This window comes from Choloepus didactylus, chromosome 2 (assembly GCF_015220235.1).
Source record: "Choloepus didactylus isolate mChoDid1 chromosome 2, mChoDid1.pri, whole genome shotgun sequence".
NCBI lineage: Eukaryota > Metazoa > Chordata > Mammalia > Pilosa > Megalonychidae > Choloepus > Choloepus didactylus.
This window is the reverse complement of record NC_051308.1, coordinates 97,015,651-97,027,154: the sequence shown is the minus strand read 5'-3', so window position 1 is coordinate 97,027,154 and position 11,504 is coordinate 97,015,651. Positions and strand designations below refer to the sequence as shown.

The 11,504-nt window shown below is 45.5% G+C and overlaps 1 protein-coding gene across 2 annotated transcripts in view; it reads left to right on the top strand.

Annotated features, from left to right (window-relative positions):
• The first annotated feature begins 9,440 nt into the window (after positions 1-9,440).
• RCSD1 (RCSD domain containing 1) overlaps positions 9,441-11,504 on the top strand; it is a 70,298-nt gene continuing 68,234 nt past the window's right edge. The window contains exons 1-2 of one of the 2 annotated variants that reach the window (XM_037825433.1): positions 9,441-9,991; positions 10,403-10,607. In XM_037825433.1, the coding sequence (XP_037681361.1) occupies positions 9,951-9,991; positions 10,403-10,607 (246 nt within the window). In that variant the 5' untranslated portion in view covers positions 9,441-9,950. The remainder of the gene's footprint in view (positions 9,992-10,402; positions 10,608-11,504) is intronic. The other variant, XM_037825432.1, reaches the window with a different exon arrangement.

The window sequence follows — 11,504 nt, the reverse complement described above, 5'->3', positions numbered from 1 at the left end:
CATGAAGCCTTAAACACAGCTGCAGAATTAAAACAAAAACGTCAGGGGAACAGAGTGTTCCAGCTGACTTAACTTCCTGTTGATAAGTCTCTGGGGAGGCGGAGAGCAGTCTGAAGTCCTAGAATTTGGGGAGAGGGAGGGCAGCGGGCCCGGTCAGATGTGGGGTCAGGGGGTGGCGGGCAGGCTGTGTTTTCAGACATGGTCACTCAGGAGTTGGGTTCCCATCTGCAAGGCTGTTGGCACTCACTTCCTGAGACCAGCCCTAGGCGGAGGAGGCTTTCAGCCACCCATGTGCCCAATCTGCAGCAAAACAGGATGTAGCTTTCAGATCTGATTAAGCCATGAGATGCAAATTCCTTCCCCTCCCCACCCCCACCCAACTCCCCCAGCCCTGCCACCCATACCATTCCCCTTTCTGAAGCAGAAGTGCAAAGTCTCCCTGGGTGACTTCCATCAGGGGCTGTCTGAGTCCTGTACTTCATTGCCAACAGGGCTGCATGGGGTCAGATTTAGTACTTAAGACACTTCATTATGATTTTAGATTTATGGTCATTTTGATGAGGAGTTCCTCATCACATCTTTGGGCCACTGATGAGAATTGTCATCAAATAAGGAAATGTGAGTGGTTAAGTAACTTGCCCTTCAAAGAGCAAATATGTGGTGGGATCTTGGAGTCCCCAGGCCTCAGTGTGTCCCTCTACATACCGAATCTGTACGTAAACGATTGTCCGTGTCTCTTTCTTTCCCTTGCTCATTCTCACCCCATCTCGTTCTCTTTTGTCCCCTCCTAAAAATCCCCTCCATGCAATAATGGAAACAGAAAATGCAAACCCAAAGCAACTCTGCTCAAGTTCAATAATCTCCAAAATGCAAATATCACCTATTTTTAGAAGCAAATACCAAGCATAAAACACTCCCAGAACAGCACTCTGGGAGCAGCCGGCTTTCCAAAATGAGGCCAGGGTGGAGATCAAAGCCAACGCCCCTCAGCGGGCTATTGTGAGCCCTGCTGGAGCAGGCATTGCTAAACCTGAGGAGGCCAGAAGCTGTTCTCTGACAAGCCCTACTTTCTTTTCTATCCCGTCCTCAGGCTCCTGGAGCTCTTTGCTCAAATGGTCCTTCCACCCAGAGCCCCACCACCCTCCTCTTCACCGACCAGCACTAGTTCAACTTCCTCTCCCTTTTGCTCCGGATCCTTCCGTTACTACTCCATCCCATGTCTACATGACCTTCTTCAGGACCTGGTAGCCTACAGCTTTAGGCTGCTTTAGGAAATTTAGTATTTATTTTGCATTAGATTCAAACATCCAAGGGTTCATGATTGCCTTCTTCAAATGGTTCTCTTATGAGATAGGGTCCCTGTGCATGCTACACAGGTTCTGAACCATCTTGGGTACACCAAAGATGTGCAAAATCGAAAAAAAGCCTCAAATACTAACTTCAGGTAGCAGAAAAGGCAAATGAAGATATCTGAGTTGAGACAACGTAATAATGCCCTACCCCCAAACAGCAAAATTATGGAAAAGGATTTGGCACAGGAGTTGTGAGGTTATATGTTGGGAAAAGGGCAAGTAAACTATTTGATACGCGGTAAAATTTAGGAAAGAAGGCCAAACACTTGACAACGACAGAAAAACCCTGTAGACATTTATTTATGTATTGCTTAATTCAGAGTAACATAAAGCTGGTTGCAAAATGCAGAAACACTATTCAAGACTAGCAAATTTTTTTCAGGATTGAAGCATGAAAAACTTGTCTTGTTTTGAGGAGGGGGACATGTGGAAACATAAAATGCAGAAGTGCATCTGGACTTAAAATATTCAAGACCTGTTGGGTAAAGAGTAGATAAGAGAGAGAAGACAATGATGAGTCTTTTCTCCAAGCTTAGGCTGTAGCCAAGCAGATATTCACAAAAAGTTGATGGAAAACATAAGTGGATGGCTTAGAATTGAGTGATGAATATGGAAACACATTGTAAATGAAACTCCTTTTGTTGCCTATACCCACCCATGGTTAGAATCATTTCTTCATGATCAAGTGTGTTTGTTGCATTTATTGCTACTATAACAATAATGACCCAGCATTTATCAAACTCACTATGTGCTAGCACTATTCTAAGCATTTCACATGTATTAACTCATTTAATCCTTACAATAACGCTATGAGGTAAGCTCTGTTATTATCCCTGTTTCACAGACGAAGAAACTGAGGCACAAAATGGCTAAGTAAATTGATTAAGGTCCCAGCTGAACTCAGGAAGTCTGGTTTCAGAACTGATCTCTAAATCTCTATGTATACTGACTCATACTAAATGTAGTTATTACTTCATTTTTAGGTGGACATGCAAAAACTGGGTTATAGAATGAATTAATTATCTCCTTTGCTTGTGTCTGGTGTCCATTCATTCACCCGACATATTTTTATTTAGCATCGAACTTGAACCTGGCACTCATCAGAGAACTTTGACCAAGACAGAATGGAATGTGCCCTTATTAAGCTTAAAGTTTAGTGGGAGGATAAAGACAGTAAACAGACAATTATAAAATAATCCTTGCAATGGCAGGAATATCTATCCCAGATGGTAGGGGAGGAGAGAAGGGGTGATGGTGGTCAGGGAAGTCTTCCTGGAGGATACCTAAACTGAGAACTGGGAAATGAGTAAGAGTTAGCTTTGTACAACGCAGAGAGTGTGTTCCAGACAGAGGAAAAGGCCATTTGGGGACCTGAAAGCAGTTCTAAATGGCAAGAATGTGGAGTATTAGGTGTTCTTGGTTGACAAGAGGCCAGAGAGATGAGTGGGGCCATGTCAGGAAGGGGGGTGTGAAGTCATTTGAGAAGTTAGGCTTTCTCCTGAGTGCACCTGAGAGCTGACTGCATGCTTTAGAAAGATTCCTGCTTGTAAAGAGGAAATGATGGCAAGAGGCTCTGAGACAAGGTTGGATTCAAGGAGACAATTAGGAGATAGAGATGGAGATAAAAGATGTGTTATAATTGTGATTGGGGAGGTGGGGATGAAGTCAGGAGGGCCAGAGAGAGATTTCAGAGCTAGAATTGCAGTACCTGGTTGGTAATGACAGAGGAGGTATTATCAAGAATGACTACAAGGTTTCTGTGACAAGCACGTGGATGGATGGCAAGACTACCACAAGAGAGAAAGAGAAACCAGCAGGTGGGGACACAGATTTTTAGTCGATTTTTGCAAATGAGAACTTTACCAGGGTTGAAAACAGAAAACCGTATGGAGCAAACTTTCTGCACATTCTCTGTCATCCATGTAAAAAGACAAAAGGGATGGATGGCAGGTGGAATTTGGGTATTATTCTTTCTTAGAACCTGTTTCACTTTGTGAGTATAGAATCATGGGAGATTTTTGTTTTAAGGTCAAGTGGGTCACCTGCAACTTGAAACAGTTCTGTCCTAGTTCAAGATACTGATATTCATATTAGCAAATGCCTTCATTGGGAAAACTGCAACATCACTTACCATTGTTAACAATATCCTAAAAGGAATTGTGATATGGAGCTACTTCATGAAAACATACATTTATTTCTGTAAATATCTCCCTGCTTACTTTACAGAATAAATTAGTTCTTTTTCTTTGTTAATCGTAAGATAGACGATTGCCAAAACTACATGCTGTCCAAAATTTAGATAGGAATTAAGACACTTCAGATTCTGAAAATGATTATTCTTATTTGTTCAATCTCAAAAAAAAAAAAAAATTCTTCCATAAAGGATATTAGGTTTCCCACTCTTCTTTTTTTCTCCCTCACTTTTTCTCCTCTCTCTGTTTATCTCAGTGTGTGTGTGCACGTGTATGTATGTGTTGCTTTCTCTCTGTCCTTCCATACCAGTCTCTTTCGCCATATCTCTGATCAACATTTTTCTGAGGGACTGCCTCTTTCTCTCTACTGTTACGTGTATCTGATTTTGTCTTCTTTTAAGTTTGTCTCTATCTGAATCAGTTGTATGCTTTCAACTATGATAGAAGATCATAACCCAAATGACTTAAAAATAAAGACATTTATTACTTCATATAACAAGAAGTCCAGGAAAAAGTCACTCCAGAATTTGTCACTATAAAAAAAAAAAAAAAAACAAAAACATTGAGTTCTTAATTCAATGAAAGTTTGAGTGTTTATCTGTGCCTGGTCTTGATTTAGGCACATGGGATACACACTGACAAAAAAAGAGAAAAACAACTCTTTCTCCATAAGACTTACATTCTGGCTCTTCTCAGATTTGCCTCATGGTAGCAAGATAGCTGCTGCAATTCCAGGCATCATGTCAAGTAGTACCACATCCCATACTTAATAGGGCATCTGTCCCTGTGTGTTTCTTTATCAGAAAGGGAAAAGCTTTCCTCTTATGTCTCATTGACCAAAATTTCTTCCTATATCCCTCCCTAAACCAATTTCTGGCAAGGAGAATTGTATCTCCTCAATTGACTTAGACTATTGAAGATTAACTCTGTACTGAAACTAAAAAATATTGACCCCAGGCCCCACTCCCTATTGGTCTGCGATGGGGCATAGATATTTTCAAAGCTCTCTGGATCATTCTAATTTACAGAGTTGAGACCCATTCCATAAATAGTCATTCACAGGTTCTGTGCATGCTACACTCTTTGGGTTTGAGAAGTTTGAGTTTCCTTGTAGGCCTGCCTAATATCACTCGTAAACCTGGAATATGTCTCAGAAGGAGAAGGATGCGTTCTACTGGCACCCCCAGGCCATCCCCTTTGGTTTTATGTCAACATGATTCTTCAGCCTCAGTGATTAGACCAGTGTCCTGGCCCAGCTTCCCCCCCCACCCCTCCCAGGAAACCTCTGGTTGGCCCCTCTCTCAGCTATAGGCACCTCAGCTTTCCTGAAATGAGTGCAATTTCCATAAGCATGTCCAGCCTTTCTTTAGCCCAGCTTGCCTCTTCTGCTTTCTTCTTTTTCAAATTAAATTTGTCCTCCAAAGTTAGAAAAATGCATGGGTGTCACTGTAACCACTGAAACAACACAAAAATATTTTTACAAAGAAAGATTTGAATAATTTTCCCCTTTCCTCCATCTTTCCAGAAGACTAGGCTTTCTCTATGCCCAGCGTCTCTCCATCACTCATGTCAGCAGGGCCCTGGACCATCCCATGGATCTCAGGGGTGGAGGGGGGTGTTGATGATGAAGGGACCAGGTGGGGAGTCAGTCTAGAATCAAAGAATGTGACAGCTCGATCTCTTCCCCTCTTCTTAACTTTGTGGTTGGAATTAATTTGAATTAATTTTAAACTTTGAGGAAAGTTATAGGATTAGTACCAAGAACTCCCACATACCCTTCATGCAGGGGTTCCATTAAGGTTTTGCCAATTATCCTAATAGCATTCTTTTAATGTACTTTATAGCAAAAGGATCCAGTCCAGAATCCAGCAGTGAACCCAGTTGTCACATCTCTCCAGTCTCCTTTCATCTGGGACACATCCTCAGCCACTCCTTGGTTTGTGAAGATTACAGACCAGGCATTTTGAGGAACATCTCCCTATTTGGGTTTGTCCTGATGAGAAGCAGGTCATGCCTTTTTGGCAGAATATCACAGCGGTGGCAGTGTGTGCTTCTCACTGCATCCTGTCATGTGGTACAGGATGTCTATTTGTTCTTGCTAGTAGCATTTGCTTTGATCATTTGATTAATATGGAGTCTGTCAGGTTTCTCCACTATGAAGTTACTCTGCCCCCCCCCCCTTTTGTAATTAATGAGAGTATTGTTGGGACATGCTTTGAAATTATATAAAATCCCATTCTTCATCCCACTTTTGCCCACTAGATTTAGTCTCCAATGATGTTTTTACCCTCTACTGATTATAAACCTGATGGTTGCCAGATGGTAATTTTCTAACTTTATTGTTCTTTTCACATTACAGTAGAATGTTGGCATTCTACTGTAAGAAACAACACTCCCCCATTTATTTATTCATTCATTTGTTTATATCAGTGTGTACTCATGAAGTTCTCTTTTATTTAATGAGTTACAATCCATTGCAATCATTATTTACTTTTCTGCTTAGATTATCCCAATATTGCCAGTAGGAGCCCCTTCAAGCTTGCTTTTTAACAACTCCCTGTCATTCATTGAGCACCTCCATATTTTCAGGCACAACAAGGTGCTCCAGGCTTATTTTGTTCTTTATCTGTCCTGGCCCTGTAATCAGCCAAATTTTCTCCAAGGAGCCCTGATCCTTTGGAGGAGAATGGTATTTAGAAACCAGGATCTGGGTTCTGTATGAACTCATGGCTACTGAAGTGTCACTGCTCCCAGGCCCCTCTCAGTGGCTCAAACTAGGAAATACATATATACACATTTTTATCTACTTTTATTTTGATATCTTTAATGTATGTTGAAAACAATGTGTGCTGGCTTGGAGTTATATACCCCAGAAAAACATGTTCTTAAACTTAATCCATTCGTATGGATGTGGACCCCATTGTAAATAAGATCCCTTCGAGATGTTACTTCAGTTAAGGTGTGGCCCAAACAAATCACATTGGGCTTTAATCTGGATTTCTGGAGTCTTTTATAAGCAGAGTGAAAGTCAGACAGAAAAAAAAGCGACAGGGAACAGCCAGAAGATGGAAGTTAATGGAACTGAAAAGCCAGGAGAGGCCACCATGTGCCTTGCCATGTGACAGAAAAACCAAGGACCAAGGATCTCCAGCAGCCAGCCCCAGAATGCCACAGTCTTCTGGAAGAAAGCATCGCCTTGATGACGGCTTGGGTTTGTACTTAAAGTCAAATCTGTGAGCCAACAAATTACCATTGTTTAAGCCAATCTATTGCATAGCATTTGCTTTAGCAGCAGATACCCTGCATCCACACCGATCCAATCTACCATCACAGGACTCACTGCAGCCCTCCTCCTTTGCTTATTTGTCCCTACTTTCCCAACAGTGAGAAACCTGGCTTCCATTGTCCTTAACTTATCTACTTGTTTCCTTATGTAGCCAATCTCCTGATGCCCACAGGACCACTTCCCACAGGCCCTGTGGAAAGCCCTCCACACGAGGTCCCCAACCCCACAGGACTGCTTCCTACCACCCCAACCCTCTCCTTGTGTGGCCCCATTGCTGCCCTGCTGCCTTCCTCTTCAATTTGCTTTTCACTTGCTAAAGATAGTCATCATCTTCCTCTGGGAAGCCTTCCATTGCGGTTCTTTAAACACATAAAAACACTAAAGCCTTTGTGTTTTCATTGTAGTGCATTCAATTCCATTCCTCAATGACAGTTACTTGTGGCAGAATGAGTTGTTTTTTGTTTTGTTTTTTTAGTTTTTTTCCCCACATCTCCAGGATTTAGGGCTGAAGTATATATATTTTAAACTGAGTATTTATAGTCATGAAGGAAAGTTTGGTTCTTGCTCTTAATTTAATTTTAAAAATGGATGATCAGCAGCCCAGTGCAGCCACTCGCTTAGAGCTGACTGATGGGAGCACTTTGCAGTTCGGTTGAAAAACGAATTAAGTTACTGCTTAACTTTTTGGGGCCTTTGGTGGTTTTTTCTTCCACTGAGTCTTCATTCCTGTTGCATCAATGGCCCATCCATGGAAAATAACTCTACCTTTGATTTGAAGGCAGAGATCCTACTGATTTGCTTCATCAAAATAAAGCTGTCTATCCATTCATTCATCCATTCACTCACCAAATACTTATTGAGAGCCTACTATGTGCCCAGGGTGCCCTGAAGTACCATGGATTTCTCCCCATGTCCCTGTCCTGGCCCGGGCTGCATCTCTGGTGTTCCCCATTCGTAGCTCTGCGCTGGCCTCTATTTATTGCTTGGCTGGATCATTTAGCCCCGGTGTCAAGGGGGAGGCCCAGAGGGAAAGTAAAGGAAGTGGGTCCTTGTGGGCCAGCCAGTCCCCCGAGGGGGAGGGGAAACAACCCCTGCGAGCCACTTTCCCTTCCCCTTGGGCTCTCAGCTCCTCCCAGCCCACAGAGCAGCAAGTCATAATCCCTGTTACAGGGCGTTTACCAGCTGTGCTCTCTCTTCTCTGGCTTCTAAGGATCTTCTGGAAGGTCGAGAGGGGAAGATAAGGTGAGCACGCACCCCAAACCTACTCATGACTGCTGAAACTGAGCTCTGGGCTGTCCCCCCTCCTCTCTTCTGCTCCCTCCCCGTTTTCCACCCCTTCTTCCTGGTGAAGGTCTCTGCCTGAGCTCAAAGAACTCTGGAACAGCCTCTTGATCTTGTGTGACCTCCAGCAGGTTGCGGCTTTGGGCCCAGGAGCATGGCAGACGCAGTGTTTGTTTGCTTTGTGGGCCATCCATTCTCTGTCTCAGGGAAGGGCCTGAGCAGGGCGTGGGGAGCAACTGCAAGTCACCTTGGGTGACTGCATTGCAATCTGGGCCTAACGGTTTCCTTTAGATAGCACTTCCACCCTCCTGTTTGTGAAGTCAGAAACTTGTGCTGGGGCAGCACCTTTTTGAGCAGAAAAGAGGACTAGGTCGAGGGAGAAAAGAAAAGACTCCAAGGAGCAGGATTGTAAGACATGATACTAGACGATGCTCCCATCACCAACTCACTCCCACACCTTTAAGAAGAAGAAAGAGAAAAATCACAGGCACAAGTATGCATTGTAGAGTGCCAGGAAATTTTCTTTCCTGATGCTAACTCTGCCCTAACATCCTTACTCCTATAGCTCTGTGGTTGGAATAGAAGGGGCCTCACCATTAATCCCTGAAGTTGGGGGCCCTTATACTTGGCCCCAGAGTGCCAGCCTCTAAATAAAAGAATTATGGATCTTCTAGCCATTTGAAGCTTATACATGTGGCTAAGTATTATAAAAATAGCTAGTTTGTCCAGAGTGCCTTCTATACCATATAGGTAAGGGAAGTATGGATCAGAGAGGTTAAGTGACTCGTCTAAGGCAAACACAGCTAGGAAGTGGCAGAACTGGAATTCAACCCTCCATCTGCCTGATTCTGAAACCAGGGTTCTTGCCGCTATGCTCAGCTGCATTAAATAAACTAGAAACTGCTCCGACATTAGAAAGTTGAACCTTAGACGGTTCTAAGACAAGAAGGTGACCGTGTTCCAAGACTGGTACCAGAACAGCCACCTAAGTGCCTGGAAGTGCACAGATGGTGTTGGGATGCAGGAAAGAATCAGGGCTGTTTCCTTTGCCTGTTTCTCCATCTGTCTGCCTTCATTGCTTGTTACACTGTCTACCTCTGCAATGGCTCTCCCATTCCCTGGTTGAAGTTGAGTCAGGGCTTGGGGGGCAGGGGCAATTGGGGGGGTGGCGTGAGAATACTGCAGACCAATACAGAGGCATCCCTGCCAGTCCCCATCCACACACAAGGCTCTGAAGCATTTCTCCCTCTTCCTCTCTGCCTTGGGGGTGTGGGGGCGGGGGGAGAGGGGTGATCCAGAAGGGGCGCCATGGGCTGGTGGTGGGTATTATGAACTGGTAGCAGCAAAATTACTTGGCCCAGATTCCAGCCCCCGCATTGCTCTCCCGTAACCTGCTCTTCTCCAGCTTTTGCTGCCCGCAGGGCTGGGACTGCCCCGGGGGAGGGCTGCCTTGCTGGCCTTTATGGGAATCGGATGTTCAAGATCTTGCCCTTTACTATATTTAAGAGGAATGGAGAAGAGGCACTTTAGCAAGCAGTTTCTGGGAGCTGAAATTCCCATGAAATCGAATGTCTCAATCAAACTGGAGGAGAGGAAAAGATTTACTGCAACAGGGAGCTTGAAAGACTGCTTGAATTCCTTGTTTTTTTCTCCTCCTCCTCTTCCTCCTCCTCCAGATACATAGGCTAGATGGATAGATTGATAGATAGTGATTTCTTGAAACGGTGAGACTGGAAGGTGTAGAGGAAAAGGATGTAAAAGAAAAAGTTGGTCCTGTGTTTCACACCGAGCCTGGAAGCCCCCTCTGAGCTCCTCTTTCACAAACACGTTCAGCCGAGAATGTTCTCTAACTTTCCACCAAAGAACTCCTGGGAAACCAGGTATGACAGTAACATAATTTTTAAAAGGAGGAAAGAAAGGAGTAAGGGCATAAATAAAAAGAGGACACAGAAACGAGGGGAAATTAAAAAGAATGAAAAGAACAACTCTAATTGTCAGGGCAAGGAAAGGAAAGAAGGCATATTACAAGAGGGGGCGGTTGAGATGAACTGAAACCGTGGCGAAGAACAGGGTCCTGGAGAAACTTAGCGAAAAAGAGAGGAAAGGCGTCTGTCCCATCCCCATGTTTGGGCCGATTAATGGAGTCGCTTCCCCTCGAGTCCTACCCTGGGAGAGACAGTATCTGTTTAGATTTGTGTCTAAATTTAAACCCTGATCGCTCGCCCCCCCCCTCCCGCCTGCCCTTCCCTCCCTCCCCCTCCCTGCCCCTCCTCCTTCCTCGTTCTCTCCAGCAGGGCCCCCGCGGGCTCCCCCCGGCCCCGCCAGTCCCGCAGCGGAGCGCAGCGGGGCTCGTGGCGCAGCCGGCGACCTGCCCTGTGCCCGCCGCAGCCCGAACCTGGCCCGGGCCCGGAGGAGAGGGGACGTCAGGGATCGCGAACACCCGCCCCGAGCGAGCGGGCGCGTTCGCGGCGGAGTCGGCACCTGGAGGACATGGAGGTAAAGGAGCCCGGCTGGGGGCACCGGGCGCGGGGCCGGGCGGCGGGGTCACGGAGTCACGGGCGCCCCCTCCGCAGGCAGCTGCTCCTGCTCCGAGGAGGGCGCACGCAGCTCGTCGCCGCTGCCTAGGGGAGGGGCAGATTCTGTCTGCTCCGATGCCTCCTTAGCCAACGCCAGGGAATCGTCTTTGGTTTCCTACCTGGGGGACCCCTCTGGGCAGGCAGGGGGTAGCTAGGGAAATCTTAGAGGAAGAAGAAAGGGGACTCCCTAAGGGGTCCAGGTACAGGTATTTTAGTTAGGGACCTACATTGTTTCAGGATAAATATTAGGAGCAGCCAAGGTTTGTAAATGGGCAAACGTGTGAGCTGAAAACTTTGCAAGAAAGCAGATGCCCTTGAATCTGAAGAGATGGGTTTTGGAAGAGAAAAGATTGGCAAACTGAGGTTTGCAGTTTTTTCGAGTCTTTGCACTTCCCATTTTGCTTGCAGTCTGGCCTTTTAGAGCAGCCCTCTTGCTTCTGAAGTCCCTCCTCTGTCACTCTTTTCTGAAATGTTCCCCTTACTGGGCAGCTGGATGATAACTATTTTTGAAACAACTGCCCCTTGATGCTCCTTCCCTTTGAGACTGTGTGTTTTGGGGTGTGGGGGCCACATCTGAGGGTATGCTAGGATAAGGCCCGCCTCCTCTCTACCTGCTGAGCTGAGTCCTGGGGACTTTTCTGGAACTGTTCTAACCTCAGCCCATCCCCGGCAACCACCTTCCATTCCAGTGGGGGAGAGACCGGGTGAATTCCACACTTCACTCTCTTCTCTGCATCTGGAGGCTTCCTTTTTCAGCTTTGTCAATCTTAGCATGACCCAGGGCTTTGGGGGGGAAAAAAAAGGAGAAAGTGCAAAC